Below are 18,144 nucleotides of genomic sequence, written 5' to 3' on the forward strand. Positions count from 1 at the left end.
AAATCAAGTCTTTGTAAAATATTCTTCTGTAATAATTATCAGTCCTGGATTTATTGATATTCTTATTTCAAAAATAATTTATCAGAAATTTACTAGGTATTGTCACAGCTCAGAAAATGTCCTTAGTTGTTGAATCATCAGAAATACCTTCCTCAAAATTAAAATTACCAAAAAATGCTTGCAGTCTTCATTTTTGAAGAGAAACTTACTGTTACTTTTAATTATAGTGATTGAAAATGAAGCTGCCAGAAGAAAGCGTTTTGATGACTTAGTGTATACCTATGCAGAAGTGAAAGGAAAATATGATGCTCAACCAAGATATCACACAAAGTGTTGCTTGGCATGCAAAATTATGACACTAAGTATTTTCTTTAATTGACTAGCTGTGGATTAGTATTCCCTCTTGCTGTGTGTTGACAGAACCACTTTGAGTCCCAGTGTGACTGATGTGGAGAAAGGGTCTTTAATGAGGTGACCAGGAGTAAATGGCCCTGGGGGTGGGGCTCGAGTCCGGTAGGACCACTGTCCTTGTGAGAGGCAGAAGAAACTAGAGGTTTTGGCAGTCTTGTCTCACTCAGGACAGCTGTGCAGGGATACAGGGTGTGTGACATCTGCAAGCTGGGAAGAAGCACTGCAGCATGACCAGCCCTGAGGCCATCTTGGTTGTAAACGTGTGCTCTTCAGGATGGTGAGAAAACACAAGTCACTTGTTTAAGCCACTCGGTTTGTTGTATTTCACCATGGCCTCCCCATCTAGGCAACACATAGTCCTCTACTGCCCTTTAGGAACAATTTCCTCTTCTGTTCTTTTGCAGCGCTGGGGATTGAATTTAGGGCCTTGCATGTGGCAGGACAATGCTCTACCACCAGGCTATGCTATAACTCCAGCCCCTGTGAAATATTTTAAGGAAAAAACATATTTACACTTTAGTATGTTTAATAACATTTCCTGCTTGCTTTTGAAAAAAAAAACCTCCCATATTCTTTTTTTGCACTAGGTAGGTGCTGAAAAGTGTACAGTCAATCCTGACTGAACTAAGGTCATTCCGTGCTTCCCCTCCAACTTCCCAATAGTGCTCCTCTCAGCTTCCTCTTCCTGATCAGCTGCTTCTGTCCTGAGGTAAAGCACTCCATACTGCCCAGCGAATTAGAGCCTAAATTCTAAATGTGTGGGGCAAAGAATCTCACTGGCTTATCCCAGCCCACAGACCTGTGCCTACAATGTCACACGCCCATCTGTTCCCTGTGCTGCGGCCACACCTGTCCTCTTTTGTCATGTGTGGGGCTCATGTGGAAGACAGTTCCAAAGATGGTGGGAGGGACATGCTCCTGAGGGATGTGCTTGCTATGGACGCAGAGAAGATAACTCGGCTTCAATTGCCAGTTCAACTTCTTCCTACAAGGGCACTTAGCTCCTTCAAGCATAGTAGAAAGAAGAAATCAGTGCTGTATGCTGAGGACTATCTTGTACATCGCTGTATTGGGAAAAACAACAACAACAACTAGTTGTAGGATCACTTGAAGATTTTTGAGTGAGTAATGTAAACGTTCACTCATTTTTAGTTAAGGGTATCTAAATTTATTTTATTGTGCGGGTGTGCGTATATTGTTCCCTTTCTTCTGTGGCCAGGCCCCATTGTCTCCTCTATATCCTCAAGGGAGTCTGTCCCTGAGGATCAAGTGTAGGGATGTCAGGGTTCCTGACCGATGCTACCTGTCTTATCACTAGTTATCACTCAAGTCCAGGGCTTTACTTACCGCTTCTACATTAGATTTCTCTTACTCATAAAAACACTCATCACTGAAGCTATACTCATAGCCCGTAACTCCTAAATAAGTGATAATCAAAATGCCACCACTGTGGCTGACACGATGTCTCAAAGGTTAAGAGCACTAGCTGTTCTTGCAGAGGACCCAGGTTCAATTCCCAGCACCCACATGGCAGCTCACACCCATTTGTAACTCCAGTTTTAGTGGGATCAGATGCCCTCTTCTGTCTACCCCAGGCACCAGGCAGGGACATGGTACACAGACAAGCAAAACCCCCATACACATTAAAAAAAATAAAATAAGTATGTTAAGCAAAAGAAAGAAAGCTCCACCACTGGGAAGGGAATGAAGCCGAGGGTCATATCTTGCCCATGGGGTAATAGCGGGTAAAGAGAATTTGTCTTCCAGACAGCGACAGGAGTAAAATCTGATGTCCTGGGTCGTGCTCAGCTCCAAGGAAATCAGGACAGCAAGGAAAAAACTCTTTGCACAGCCCAGAGCGCAAGCCTGCCCAGTGTGATAACCATAACAAGACCATTAAACAGAGTTGATCATCCTGGCTGGGTGCATTGGGTCATAAATCAGTCTCTCTGGCCCACACATTCTCACCCTCACATCTTCCAGATGAACTCAAGTGAAATTATCTTAGGATTGTTTTTCTCTTTTTCCCTCTTTGGTTCCTTACATTACATCAACCATAAATTTTCTATCTACCGTTGTTTTGTTAAAAAGCTTTTATTTTTTTTAAAAGTGGTTATAATTCATAATAATAGTATGGCTGCTTGGCATTTTAATAATTTTTATTTTTATTATATAAAATACATTGAGATATATGTGCATATATATTTATTGATCACAGAGCATTTAGGAATGGAAACAATTTTAATTATTTATAATTAGATCTCACATGGATTTTACCACTGTAAGTGTATTAGGGCAAAGAAACTCTATTGGGGACTGTTTTGTCCCCAGGGGACATTGACAATGTCTGGAGACTTTCTTTTTTGTTTTTTGAGATCAGAGTCTCACTGTGGGGCCCAGGTTTACCTGGAAATAGGTTTGGAACCTAAGCTGCTGTTGGTCACGTGGGCCCAAGCAGTCCTCTGGCCATAGGCTCCCTCAGTGGCTGGCCCTACAGCCATGCACCATCACACCTGGCCTGGAGATACTGGTTTTTTTTTGTCATGCCTGGGAGAGGGAGTGCATCTAAGGGAGATAGAATTGGGGTACCACTAAACAAAGAAGCCCAATAACAAAGAGTTGCCCAGCCCAAACGAGCCCTGCTGTAGAGACAGTTTCATGCATATACCCCCAAACGGAGAGCATGTTGAATTGTTGGTACATTTTGATGCATCAGTTTTATTTATAGTAGAATTTAACAGCATGGTGGGAATTCTTTTCTCTGAGCATAATGCTTTAGGTGTTTTGTTTGTTTGTTTGTTTGGTTTGGTTTTGGTTTTTCGAGACAGGGTCTCTCTGTGTAGCCTTGGCTGTCCTAGACTCATTTTGTAGACCAGGCTAGCCTCGAACTCACAGCTATCCTCCTGCCTCTGCCTCCCAAGTTCTGGGATTAAAGAGAAAGAATAAATATAAAAACAGAAGTATAGTTAAGATATTTGTATAAAGGCCTGGCATGGTGGCACATGCCTTTAATTCCAGCACTCGGGATGCAGAGGCAGGCCTGAACAGTGTGAGTTCGAGTCCAGCCTGGTCTACAAAGTGAGTCCAGGACAGCCAAGGCTACACAGAGAGACCCTGTCTCAAAACAAACAAACAAACAAACAAACAAACAAACAAACAAAAAAGGTATTTGTATAAATGGAAGTACAATTAAGATATTTGTATACATAGAAGTGCAACTGTCAGGGAGACATTTAGTGGCATTTGACTACAACCTAATCTAAAAACCTAGGAGCAGTGTGTTCTTTCTGAGCATTACACTTCAGCAAGGTTGTTAACCAGGCAGAACACTACCTTAAAGGGATCTGGAGTCTGAATGTACAGAGGAGTGAGAAAGAAAGTACCACAGGCAAAGACTCTGCAGTGAAGGGGACGTTGGACACAGTCTGATGTGCCACCGAGTGGAAGCCGGACACCTAGGAGTTGCTAGAAGACAAGAGTTCAGTTCCAAGTCTGGAAGAACTTTCAATGATTAAGTGGCAGCTCTTCATCCTTAGCTGCGTGAGGTCGAGTTTTCCATCATGGTGTGGGTGAAGCATAGACTGGTTTGTGCTAAAACCTTTGAAGAGAGAATTCCCCACCCCCCCACCCGCCGCAGAGTAAAGGGTTAAAATAGATGGTCTCTAAAATATCTCCCATCCCTAAATATCCAATACAAAACATAAAATAAATCACCTGGGACGGTTAGAACGATCTTCCTTTCTTCTTTTTCTTCTGAGCAATTCATGAGCTTGAAAGTGTGTTTCCCATTGACTCCCACGGACCTGGCCTTGGCCACCCGGACAAAGGGCCACATAGTGCCTCTCCTTGTGTGTGATTTAAGACAATTCAGGAGTTGGCGCTGGACAGGCAGCCCAGTTCAGCCTTCCAAGAACTTAGTGTGACTCCACAAACCTCATCTTTTCCTCCCTGTCCCATCACTTCTCTTGTTTAAGCATATTCCTTGTGTTTTTTTTTTTTAATTCCTTAAAGAAGATTTTGAGTTATTGAAAAAGGAAAGACTACAACTAGGCAAAGAAATCATATACCCACAAATCTTCAAACTCTATACCAAGTCTAGACGTTACCGGGACAATGCCATAATTCAAGAAATAAATCCTAGACTTAGAGTTGCCAGAGTCTGCCTATGTCTCTCCTCTATCTGAAGAACACTCTCCGTTCCTGTCTCGGTTGCCCAGAATCCCCCAAAGACAGTTATGGTTTGGGTATAAAATGTTCCCCCAGAGGCTCATGTGTTAAAGGCGTGGTCCCCAGGTGGTCGCAATACTGAAAGACAATTGGATCAATGAGTTAATGCGCTGAGTCCGCACCACGTGGGTTGCTGAGGAGGTGGAGCCTGGCTTGATGAAGGAGGCCACTGGGGGCGTGCCTGTCAAGAGTGTATCCATTCTTTTTTAAAATATGTTTTATTAATTTATTCATATTACATCTAAATTGTTATCCCATCCCTTGTATCCCCCCATTCCTCCCTCCCTCCCTCCCGCTTTCCCCCTACTCCCCTCTCCTATGACTGTGACTGAGGGGGACCTCCTCCCCCTGTACATGCTCATAGGGTATCAAGTCTCTTCTTGGTAGCTGCTATCCTTCCTCTGAGTGCCACCAAGCCTCCCCATCCAGGGGATGTGTGTGGTAAAATATGGGGCACCAGAGTTTGTGTGAAAGTCAGACCCCACTCTCTACTCAACTGTGGACAATGTCTCGTCCATTGGCTAGATCTGGGTAGGGGTTTGAAGTTTACTGCATAAAAAAAAAATAGAAGGGCAAGGATAAAGTTCAGTGATGGAGAGCTTGTCTGGCGTGCCTGCACCATGGACTAGGTCTTCACCATGGTAAATAAGTGAGCCATTGAGCTCAAGTGAACTGTTTGGTAGGGTGAACTTCTATTTTAATGTTAGATCTGGGACAGAAGTTCCCTTAGAAAAGCTGTGCTGGGCTTAATTAGAACCTGATACACAAATGTATAATTGCATAAGTAAATGTCTTAACCTGTTAACTGTCATTCGAGGACACACATTCGGTATGAAAGAAAACAAAATTACTAAGGATTCAAAGTTTGCACAGATTTCACAAAGACCTTGCGTGCCCAACAGGGGAGTGAGTGAATATGACCATTTCGTGTTTGTATTTGCATCTCCAGCATTAGTATGGAAGACTAGGCTTTGAATTAAACTTTGGAGACAGGGATAGTGGCTGTTTGCAGGTCAGTGAAGAGGCAAGTACAATATCCTAGCTTCAATCCCCAGTACCAAAAATTCATAAATACAGACAAACACACACACACACACACACACACAACAAATTTTCATTTATTGTGAGAAGCACAGACTTGGCCTCTCTCTTCAGCACAGAAGATTCCAGGGTTTTAATTTGTTCCTAGGAAGCTGTTGCTCCCGATTAACGGAACTTTCCCCTAACTGCTCTGGTACCCTCTGCTCTCACGTGCAGAATCCCTGCAAGTCTGGCGTCTGAGACGGTGCTGAGTGTGGGACAGAATCGTGGCTGCCTGCCAGGTCTCTGCAGAGCCTGCAGATGTGCTCCTGGAAGGTGGGTGGTTAAGTGCAGGGAGAGGAGTGCAAGGAGGCAGAACACAGCAATTAAGTCTTCCCTGAACTGCGCAGGGGAAGCCACAGGCGTTTATATCCAAAAATGACTCCATCTGATCTCACAGTCTTCTCAGAAAACTGTCGCGTCCTGATCATGCGGGATCCTTTCCTAATAGGGAGATGATAGTGTCCGTTCCCAAATGGAATAGAGTCTAGTCACTGCCCCACCCACCCACCTGGTACTCTCCCTCCCACTGCACTTGCCACTTATCTTCCCAACACTGGGTCAGTTCTGGTCTTAACCAAATCTTTATCTCATCACCATGGCCCCTCACTGGGGACAGTAGGATGATAAGAACCAGTGATGCCCAAGTGTCCTGGCTGCTGTATCACCCACTCTCTACCCCAGGCAGCCTTAGAGGCCTCCCTCTCCCCTGCTAAGATGCTTTCAGAATGAACTCCCTGCAAGATGTAGCTAAGGTGAAAAATCGCTCACCTCAGGTTTGTAGGAAATCACTACTATTTCCAAAAGATGACAAACAAAGTAGATAAAGCAAGAATGGTTCCTCTGGCCAGGAGACAGACGCACTATGCCCATTGCCATGTTTTTGTCCTTTAGCAGCTTATACACGATGCTGCCAACGAGAGACTGGGGAGTGCAAAACCTGCTATTCAACCTCACAGATTCGGTGAGCTGATTCTGATATAATAGAGTATATTTCTCATGAAAGAATAAACATACTTGGGAGGGGTTTTGGTTCTTGTTTCCTTGTGAGATTTTTGGAGTTGTTTGTGTTCCTGCTTTCCAGACAACTGAGATCTTAAAACTGCCTTTTTTTTTCTTTTTCTTTTTGCCAGACAGATCAACCCTGACTTAGAACTATTTGATAAAGGATAAAATGCTTCCATTTCTCAGACTTGAAAACTAAACATTCAAATGGGGGAAAATTTTTAAAGCAATTGGCACAGTAGATTCAGTAATTAAATTCATGAAAGCATTCTTTTCCAAGAAGCTCCATAATATGTCTAGACTGGTCTTTCCTGTGTCCAAATCTGACCTAATTCAGATCCTTTCCTTTGAGTACATCCTGATTTGTTTTCAGGTAAAGATGAGTTCCTCCTGCCTCCCTGGAACATACTAGGGCCTGGGAAAGTTTCAGGGGACAATTGGCTCCACAATTTGGAAAAGGGAAACTTCCTCTCTTGAGTGAGTGGCACCCCTTGCCTGGATCTGTAAGCATACAGTGTGCCAGTGACACATGGAGAGTGGAAGAGTTCCCTCAGTGCTCCTTGCTCCTGCTGAGCCAGGCAGACGGGAACAAAACAAAACAAAACAACCAAAAGGCAAGAACAGTTGAAGCCTGGAGAGATAAAAAGTTTGCTGTCACAAACTCTTGTCCCCTTAGACAATACAGACCTTTCAATTCCCTGAAGAGAAACAAGTTGAAAAATAAAAATATGGTCAGGTGTGGTGGTACACCAGGTCTCAGCATGTGGAAAGAACAAAACAAAACAAAACAAGGAGTTCAAGACCAGCCTTAGCTACATAGCAAGCTGGAAACCACTCTGAGCTCTTGAGAGCCTGGACAGTATGAAGGCACTGCTATTAGCTAAGGGCCAAAAGACCGCTATTGGTCTTTTCACTTGCTACTGGGAGATTATGAGAAAAGGTCAAGATGACTTTGATTGGTTTCTAGGAATCAAGTAAATGTGTGATGATGATGATGATGATGATGATGATGATGATGATGTACCTACCACATTTGGACACTGAGGATGTAGAACATAGGATGTGTGCCCTGCCCTCAAAGAACTTACAAGGCTCTCTGTGTACCAGCCATTTAAAATGAGATGCTTCTTTCCCCTGACCTTTTCTTCATGGTTTCCAAGTCCCCATTTCGAATGTCCGTGGGATAAAAATGATGATCGTGCAGACAGTCAGAAGCCCCAAACAGCCAACTCTGAGCTGTGTCTTAGGCTCCCCGTTCCTCACACCTAGTCTCTCAACCTCACCAGAAACTCTCTTCATGCCTTAGATCTTTCAAGTCTTGTCCACCATAGTGGCTCGATCAAGAGTGTCCCTCACAGGCTTATGTATTTGAGCACTTGGCCTCTAGGTGGCGGTAGTGTTGCAAGAGGTAGCAGGAGCAGCCTTGCTGGAGTCAGGGTTTGGGAGTTTAAAGACTCCTGCCATTGCTTTGTGTTTCGGGTTAAGATGTGAGTTCCTTGCTGTTATAGCCACCTTAGCTGCGGCCATGCTATTCCCACCTCCATGGGAATCCTCTAATCCTCTGGTACTGTAAACTACTGTTCTTCTTCTGTAAATTGCCTCAGGGTCACAGTGTTTAATCACCCAAACAGAAAGCCAAGCTTAAAGACCCACTCTCTGACTTTATGGCCACTGCTTTAATTCAGGGCTTTAATTTTCTCATCGGGAGCACTTAAGTGCATTTTAGCTTATTGCTCTGGCAAAAGCCCAGTCAATCTCCATTTCCATTATTATAGTGTTGTTTTATAGTACATTGTAACTCTCTGGAGTGGGCACCAAGTTCTTGACTGTTGTTGTGTCCTGGGAGCGGCCACTGTGACTAGCTAGGGCCAGGCCCTCAGCTCAGCCTTATTACACGCATTCAAGAGTGCTGTGGGGCTACAGCGGACATTGGCTGTCTCCAGACAACTGTGATTTTTTTTTCCCTTGAAAGAGATTGATAACCACCCTCAATATTTTTAGAAGCATTCTGCTACTTAAGACATTGGTTGGTTTCATCTGCCGCAAGCCAGCCAACGAAACCAGCACAGTTATTTGGACAACATCGAAATCAAGAGTGTGAACTCTCTGAGTCCCTGTTCTGCAGGAAAGCAGAAGAGTTTTGGGGCACTGGTTTCTGTGCAGACTGTCTCAGTGCCTGGGTTCTATGGCTTTGGTCCAGGCTGCAGTTGTCACTCGTTTCTAGGTTATGAAAGTAAGCTTCAGTGTTAAACCTTTAGTAATCAGTGATTCTAATTTTTATCTTTTATTTTAATAGAATTTTTTTTTTTGCCAAATTTTTGCCTATGAAAATATACGGCAAGAGCCTTGGACTTAATTTTTTTACCATTTGTTATTATCGTTGTGTGCCTGCCATTAGTGTGCATGTGGAGGATAGGGAACGACTTTGTGGAGTCGATTGTTGCCTTCCACCTTTATGTGGGTGGCAGGGCTCAAACTCGGGTTGTCAGGCTTGTGTGTGCAGAACCATTGCACCAGCCACTAGTCCTACTATATTTTTATGACAAGCATGCATCCAGCCCTGAGTTCAACATCCAGCAAAACACGTGCACTGCCTCCCACATCTGAGAAGTAGTGACCTTGCCCTACAAGAAATATGCCACTGGCTTGATTGTATGAATGTTATCAATCTAATTAATTCGTCATAGATTGAAAATATAACTTGAAAATGAATTTAATACACCGTGTCAGCTTCGCATAGTTATAGCAATATACTTGGCACAGGCTAGTCACAAAGTAAGGACATCATAATGTTTGGCTCACAGTTCTGGGGGTTTGAGCTAAAGAAAATGGACAGCCTCATGGATCTGGGCCTCTTTGAGGGTGGAATACTAGGTCAGGAGTGGCCAAGGGAACCAGTGTTTGCAGCACAAAACAGGAAACAAAGACTGGGAGACTGGGATCTCACAAGTCCCTTCAGGGGCATCTGACCTAAGTCCTCCTGAGCCCCACCCTCTTGAGGCTCATAGGGCTCTTTAATTGGGGGGCCTTGGGGACCAACCTGTTAACATATGGATTGGAGGAGACAACTCGCTCAAATGTTAGCATCACTATCCTAATTACCATGGCAACTCAGTCCACAGTAGAGCTGTTTCCCCTTCGCAACCACAGGTGTTACCAGAAGCTGTGGCTCTCTGCTACTCCCCAGCATTAAAAAGGACAATGACTTCCCATAACCACTAGCCAAGAGAGCAAGCAACTCTCAGAACTGGAGGTACGCAGTTTCTTATAGAATGCACACACCTTTCATCTCATGAGCAAGTTAAAAAAAAATCGAAGTTGAGTCCTCTTTAAGTTGGGGATTCTGTTTGTCTGTCTGTCTCCCTCTGTATGTTCACATGTTGGGTGACAACTGAAACACTGACAAGAGACAGGAAGACAGCCCAGAATTAGAATCCTTTTCACAAAGGCATAAAACGAGGTTTAACATGGAAAGATTTCAGCGAAGGAACAGAGTAGGAAGCAAATTGCTATTGTAGTTTCAGGTGAGAAAAAAAAAACAGAGTTAGGGGAGGCATACATTTGCATCTTTCTCATGTGTCACAGTGGCTTCAGCCTCTGTGGCAGGCACACAGATCCGTGTCACACAGCCGTCACTCCATGTGCTGCTTGCTCTAAGTGGCCCTATATCCCCTAACAACCATAACAAAGTTTATATTTGTATTTCAGAGATGAGGATGTTAACGGCTGTAGTGGGCACTTCACGAATAAATATTTTTTGTGTGTGAATGGAATTAATAAAGCCAAACTATCGGTTATCTTTCTTTTTCCTCTTAAAAACAGCCTATTCTCTCTGACTCCTGAACTTCGCTTCCAGTTTGTATCATAAATCTGTTTGCCACCAGAATCATTTCTGCAAAAGACCAAGAAGAACAGAACACTCTGATTAATGCAATTATGCTCTAAATTAAACCATTAAATCAGAAACTGTTTGGGTTTGTGGATAATTTCAAAAGGACCATGGCCCTAGAATCTATCTCTCCTACCAGAGCTGTCCGCTTCTGCCAAAAATATGACTGAGGAAATAGGATGCTATCTGTCTTCCTGAGAGAGTCTCTGCGGACTGAGTTCATAATTAAACAAACACATAAAACGCTGATGTTTCTGTAGGTCCGAAACACCGAAACCTCAATTGTTTCACATAGTTCAACTTTATAGATCCTGTCACGTTTAATGTAGTGTGACACAGAATTTAATTAAATGGTGAAGAAGGTGGGGGAGGGTAGTGGGGGGGGTAGTTACCGGAATTTCTAGGAAGGTGTTCTTTTATGATGTACTGCTGTTCCTACAGTAAATGGTGTCAACCGTTACTAAGCCCTCCCTCACATGGTCATGTGTCTTGCTTCTTTCCTGTGCCCTGTGTTTACTTACTACCGATGTTTGTGTTATGTGGATGGGCAGCATTCATTCATACGTTTCCTAAGAGACTGTGCAGTTCTGCCTGTCCCCGTGGGAGGGTTAGTGAGTCAGCACCTCGGCTGTGGAACATTCTCTAGTTTACAGTTACTTAATCAGTCTCCCCAAATATGCATGGGACGCTACTATAAAAGGTGGGGTGTCTTTTAGACAGCAAAGGCCCCTACTGAATTATTGAGAGGACGCTTTCCTGATTACAAAAGAATAGCCACTTAAGCTCACGCGCCAAAGCTGCTAAAAAAAAAAAAAATGATTAACACTGCCTCTTAGTCAGAAGCATAGACTTAGACTTGATACCATGAAGGCTGTGCCTGATTGACGCACTCTGTACACAACTGAACAGAGAGATGAGCTCTTTATATGCAAGCCACTCTCCAACCACATTCTAGAAAAGAGGTGTTCATAAAATAGACTTTTATGACATATTTGTATGGTGTTACATGCATACAGTAAAGGCCCAGAAAAGAGTGCATAGGCCATACTTGTTAGAAAAGAATAAATTGTGACCGCGGTCCACTCTTCTGTATAAAGTCCCCACTCACCCTTCAAATGCTTACTCTGTCTACCACAAGGCTCAGGGCTTTGTGTTCCAGAAAGTTCCTGTCCTTTAGGACTCGCTGTGGATTGGGAAGGGAGTCCTGTGTAAGTTGACCCCCCTGGAGGAGGCAGAGCCGACCAAGTGTGTAAACTGAGAGAAGAAAGAGCCGTCGCAAACACCAGGGAATCTGACACACAGGTCGACCTACATTGGAACGGGTTTGTTCGCTTGTTGACGGGCACGTGTCCTGTCACAGAAGTCTTCAACAGAAAGCCTGGGGTTAGCTTTCCATTTCTATATGTAATTCCCATTCCTCCATAAATTGCATGAGATACCTTTCCTTTTCTTCCTCTGACTTGTCAGGCGCGTGGTTCTTGTAGAGTCTAGACAAGAGGCCATCCTCTGAGAGCTGGTCTCTCTCACAATGTCCGTAGCCCTCAGGATCCTGGACAGGGCTGGGTAAGGAAGGGACGCACAGCCTGCCGCTCTGAGGGTCCCAATCCACTAGTGTTGTAGACGGCTCTTCCTCTGGCCGATCTTCTGAGCCAGGACGCCCCCGTCCCGGGTGATGTAGATCTTCTTGCTGCCGCTCTGAGTTTGCTAAAGCCATTTGGGGCTCAGATAATTTCCCTGCTCTGGCTGCAGCTCCTTGCCTATAAAACTGCTGGTCTTCTCCTGTCCTATAGCAGTCAGTTAGGATTTTGTACTCAGGCTGAGTGTCTGCCTCCCCTGTGAGCATGGTGCTGCCGAGCCATTTGTACTGGGTTTGGGAGGAGTCTCGGTCGGTTTGCTCGGCACCACAGGCAACGTCCATCAAGTGAGAGGAATATCTTAAGCGTTGCCCCTCCACCTCCTCTAGACGTGGCTTGCAGCTCCCACTGAGCTCAGGGTCGTTACTGCGGGAGTCATCGCTGCTTTTTCCCAGCAAACTCATATCCTTTCGAGAAATCTTAGAATCATCCAACGCATCGAGGGTGATAAAATTAAACTTGATTGTTTCAGCGGGCTCAAAGACTCTTCTGCCAATTTCGTTTCCGTACATCAAACTCTGCAGAGAGAAGAGAATGGGGTTTCTCGTTTTCACTGTACAGAGACCTTACAAATAGCCAGCAACTAGAACCTTCTAGTGTCACCAGAGTGTGAGACCTTCTCACGAGGGACAGTTACGCTTGGCACATAGAGAAAACTCTACGCGAAGAGGCAAGGGGCCCGAGACCCACAAATGCAACCGGAAGTGGACTGTGTCCCTGGTGAGTGCCTGTGTGAGGTTCAGGGCTATGACTGAGAGAGGGTCTGCCAGTGAGACGATTAAGTTCTGGAATCTTCTCCATTCTTTAAGATGGGGAACTCTACTCCTACTAGCCCTTTCCCGGATATACTGTGGACACGAAGTGTCCATAGGCATAAAAATAGGATATAGAGAGGGAGTATGGCAGTTAGTTCCTGGTGTCACCTTGATGACACATTATAGAGTCACCAGAGGCTGGTCTCTTATTTAAACTAAAGGAGGCAGGAGGACAAGCCCTAAGCTTAGGCAGCAGCAGCCCAGGCTGGGCCTTGCAGACACAAATTCATTGTCTCTGTGATTCTCTGCCTTAAGCTTCAACCACCCTAACCCCCACCCCTCACCCCGCTATGGTTGGCTGCAATCTGGAACCCTGAGTGGAAATAAGCCCCTTGCCTCACAAAAGGATTTACTTTAGTTACTCTATGAAGTACCAGAAAAGAAAATGGATACAAGGATATAATGTTCAAATTGTGCTAGAAAAAGGCAAAAAAAAAAAAAAAAAAAAAAAAAAGAAGAAGAAGAAGAAGGCAATTCATCTGATGGTTTATGGGAGATTTTAAGAAGTCTAAATCATGTCAGGGATGCTCAAGAATAAAGGAAATTGCTAAGACTCACATAGCCCCAGCTGCTCTGGGAACTAAGAGAGGAAAGGCCAGCTGAGGCAATTTAGCCAGACCTTGTCTCAGAAGAAAAGATTAAGAAAATGTCTGGGAATCTAGCTAAGGAGTGGAATGTAGGATCTTGAACACCACAGACCTAATTTTTGTTCTGCTTTGGGGTACCTGGGAGGTGCCTGTTACTGAGGGAAGTGTCAGGATGACATACAGTCTCCCTGTCACCCAGTGACACGATTTCATTTAACACTTTACAACAGGACCTTTCACCCCCGTTGTTTTACAGAGTTATAGCTTTAAAAAAAATCCAATGCAGCCAAATCTCTGCCAATTTTCCTCCCAGGAAAGGTCTCCCCGGCCACGAAGAAGCCAACTCCAGCCCTTAAATGGAGCAGGATAGCAAAGACCATGTGTGAACGGGACCAACGGGAACTGACATATGCATTGCATGCATTTACATGCGAATGTATCTTTTGATAATTCTCAAAGAGAGTTTTACTATTAAGCATACGCTGCTAAGCCCATTGGGCCCTTTCACCGGATGGTCCAGTAACATCTCCTTTGCTCCTTCAACTTGCTTCTTCTTGCCACCTATGTTTAGATTTCCTGTTCCGAATCCCTATGGCCACGCCCCTCGTTCCTCTTGGAGACTGTCATTTTTTCTCCCCCAAATGGCATCTTTGCAGCCTTAGTTTTTCTAGAACAAGTGTCCAGTTGGGTCTAAAACATAACGGTGATCGTGACAACCTCACTACTCAGAACCTTGCTGAAATGTCTCTGTGGACTCAGGCCCAAGCTCTGAGAACAGCGTCACATTCTCCCACTACACAGCCCAGTGTCTGCTCTCCAGTGTAGCCCCTCATGGAAGACACGGTAGGCTGGCTGGCTGTGCGGTCAGCTTTTCCACCCCCCACATCTGCCGTCCCCTCCTCTGCTGTTTTTTCTGCTTGTAGTAAGAATCATTGCTCTTACTTTCATACTCAAGCTTGCATATGGGGACTGAATCACCCCACGGGAGGTTTCAGGGCTTCCTTGTACCCTAGGAATCCTCAGTACTTGTTTTTATTTGTAGACTTTACACATTAGCTCTAACTAGGCTTGGATTTTGAGAAAGACAGAGTGGTCATGAACTTAACGTATCTGCTTAATCCCACAACCTTGCCTATTATAAAACTGTTTCAAATCTAGGGGACTTTTAGTGTTGGTATGTTTGTAAGTGAATTCAGTATGGGAGCTGCTTTTGTTTAGTTTTGGGGTACAGGGGGTCACACCTGGGAGCTACTCCCAGGTCAGAGCGTGCTTTTGTATTCATCAACAGCTTAAGCCCATTCTGATCCTATATGAATCTGCCTCCGATCTACCTCTCCTCTTCTCTCTTGCTGTTGTCATAACAAGCCTCCACCGTGCCAATCACTCACCAAATTTGATGGGCGTTTTTCTTTGCCCACACGGATGTAACGGTAGACCGAGTAGCCAATCACAGAAAAAAGGAACACGAGAACAGATGTGGGCAAGACATACCAGAAGATGACTTTAACCTTCAATGCTGACGCTTGTGCTGTTAAAGAAAAAAACTGGGGGTTAGGACTGGAAAGTTCCGATTTAATTTGGTATGAAGAAGTGTGGGCAATGCCAGGAGGGTGTGGGCAGAGAGCCATTCACTTGAGCCACTGTCATAAGGGCTCTCCGAACTTGTCATCTCTCTGACAATGAAGTTCTTAGGGCATTGTCTAAACTCACCCTCCCCCATCTTTACAGCAAAGGTACATCAATAAGTCATCAGATATTCCAAAAGTGTATGTCAGTCTTTGAAACTCATCCTGGCTCATGTATGTGAACACAAAAGGTCTGTCGCCCTAGCAATTCACAGCTCTTCAGGCCAAACAGCAGCACGCTGTTTAACAAAGTCCCTAGCTCCAGGCGTGGGAACCCTCCTGTTGAGGTATTAGTCAGAAGAGTCCAAGAAACTCCTCAAATATTATAGGCCGCCATGGCCTTTGTTGCTTCCCGTAGCTTGAAGGTAAGATCCAATTGCTGAAGATAGAAATTGAAAAACAGCCAAGCTGATGTTGGCTTATAAGCCTCCTTCCTGAGAACCAGCTCTCAGTATTTAAAGGTACAATGCAAGCTGCCAAGAGAGAAAACCAATCAACAGTCCTACCCTACTATAAAGCCCGCAGACCATAACAATGATGAGCAATAGTGGCACTCCCATCCTGGGGTAACCAATGACCGTCTAATTGGACCTAACATTGGCTCGATAGGGGGAATTTAACCCTGGTATTATAAATCTAGCCAACTGCCCACAACTGGCTAGGTCGTGGACCCTAGAGGAGAACTTACTACTGCCACTCTCTAATTGCATTCCAAATATGAGCCTGTATCCCTCCACCTAAAGATAAGCATAGCTCCTATCGCTCACTCATCACATAAGCTTGTGTTTGCAGCAGAGACCATTGCAGAAATCCACAACTGGACAAAATGCAGAGAACGTTGGACTGTGGTCTAGTGGACTACACAATCCCAACAACAAATCCGTATACCTAACCGGTCATTTTATCTAAGGCTCAGAGGACGTTTTAGAAGCAAGGTGGGAGAATTGTAAGAGCCAGAGGGCCAGGGTGTGTTCTTGAAAGAGTGTCTTCTATAGATGACAGAGAAGCTACACCCGTGAAATCTCAGCAATGCGGTCACCTAAACATGAGCAGTTGACACGGCAGTGTGGATGGGGAAATGTCACAAGGCTCCACCCATAAAGAGTTATGGGCAACCAATGGCTGCTGAGCGAGGGGCATTTAGTCTTCTCCAGGGACAAGGAGCTTGGTGGCTTCTCTATTTCCAAATGGTTGGTCCTAAACATGTACACACTGAAACAGCACTGAACTGACTCAGCAGGTTGAACCTCTGTGTGTGTGTGTGTGTAAGAGAAAGAGAGTGTGTGTGTGTGTTCATGAATTTGAGGAGTAGGATAGGACTCAGAAGGAGTGTTGGAGGAGAAGAAGGAGAGGTTAAATTATGTAAATAAAATGCACACACACACACACACACACACACACACACACATATATATATAGAGAGAGAGATGAAAGTTTCAAAAAAGTTTAAAATTTTTAAGTTAAAACAAAAGATCTCATACTCTTCTGTGCCACGTGTGGGTCTCAAGGTCCTCTGTATATATTCAGTAAATGACATGAACATGTGGCATCTTCATATGGTGGCTATCTTTCATTTTGTACTGGTGGGTCAGTCCTTCTGGGCAGGGCTAAAGCTTAGGACTAACTGTGGGAAGGTTATACCTCCCTCCTGGTCCTGCTGGGCTGTCAGCCTATGATGAAGGAAAAGTGTGTCCAATAGTGAAAAGATTTAGTGAAGAGTTTTAAGAGGAATGTCCTGGCCCACCACTGACCAGACCACAGAGCTGACACAGGCCCCACTGTGTCTGACACGCATGTGAAGCTTGTGTGAACTACGTGGACGTTGGGCTGGTTAATTTTATGTGTCAAGTTGTGTAGACGTTTCTTCAGATGTACAGTTTTTACACATGATTAACATCTTAATGACTAGATTATGAGCAAAGAAAATTACTCTCTATAATGTGGGTGAGTTTCATCTACTCGATTGATGCTCTTGAGAGAAAGAGACCAATGAACCTGTAAGAGTGAGCATTGGGGATGGTCTAATGTATTTGGATACTAATTACTATTTACTTTCTCTGTGACCCACCTTTTGATTAATAAAAAGCCATTCCACCTGGACAAGGCAAAGGAGATAGGTGGGGCTTAGAGAGAGAGAGGAATCCTGGGAAGAAGACGAAAGACCACCAGGAGGAGGAAAGAGAAAGATCTGAGGAGGAGAGGAGGCCACCATGGGTTTGGTGGAGGAGAAACACATGGCAGGCATGGATGGAGAATCTTGGCCAGATGAAGAACATTAGCAAGTATTTGGGATTATGGATGGGAGGTAACTTGATAAAAGTTATTAGGAGCAGATGGCATGGTACTGAGGCAGGGATCCTATGCCTGCCCCATTATGAGAGGTAGTTTAGAGGATTGACATCTGCCATACCCCAGGTTTAAAAATATATTAAAATATAAGAAATGTCTGTGTCTCAGTTGATTGCTAGACTGATAATACAGATACTTTAAAAACAGTAAGTGAGCTCTGCTACCACATGGCCTTTGGGAATGAACTACAAAGTCTGTTGTCCCTGAGGTGCCCAGCCTGATGCCTGCCCTGAAGATTCTGTGCAGAAGAGCTGACTCTTTAACAATCTCTCTTCTATCTATGTATGTATCCATCTATTATCCATCCATCTATCATCTATCTATTTATCTATCCTGCTGGTTCTGTTTTTCCAGAGAAGTCTAACAGCTGAAAAAAAAAAGGAACATGCAAACTTAACACACACCACAATTCCCCCATCCCCATTCCTTATACACCAATAAAATCAGCCAGTGTGACATAGGAACATTCCAATCCATGCGATGTTGGATGCTCTCGCAGTCTGACAGAGAGAAAACGGTAGC

The 18,144-nt window shown here is 44.3% G+C and overlaps 1 protein-coding gene across 3 annotated transcripts in view; it reads right to left on the reverse strand.

Annotated features, from left to right (window-relative positions):
• Nucleotides 1-9,420: 9,420 nt before the first annotated feature.
• Nucleotides 9,421-18,144, reverse strand: part of IL20RA (interleukin 20 receptor subunit alpha) — a 44,720-nt gene continuing 35,996 nt past the window's right edge. For all 3 annotated transcript variants that reach the window (XM_084775827.1, XM_084775826.1, XM_084775828.1), the window contains 2 exons: nucleotides 15,037-15,176; nucleotides 9,421-12,764 (listed from right to left, as the gene is read on the reverse strand). In XM_084775827.1, the coding sequence (XP_084631953.1) occupies nucleotides 11,997-12,764; nucleotides 15,037-15,176 (908 nt within the window). In that variant the 3' untranslated portion in view covers nucleotides 9,421-11,996. The remainder of the gene's footprint in view (nucleotides 12,765-15,036; nucleotides 15,177-18,144) is intronic.

The sequence above is a fragment of the Acomys minous genome (genome assembly GCF_964271855.1).
Source record: "Acomys minous genome assembly, chromosome: 3".
In the NCBI taxonomy this organism is placed as follows: Eukaryota; Metazoa; Chordata; class Mammalia; order Rodentia; family Muridae; genus Acomys; species Acomys minous.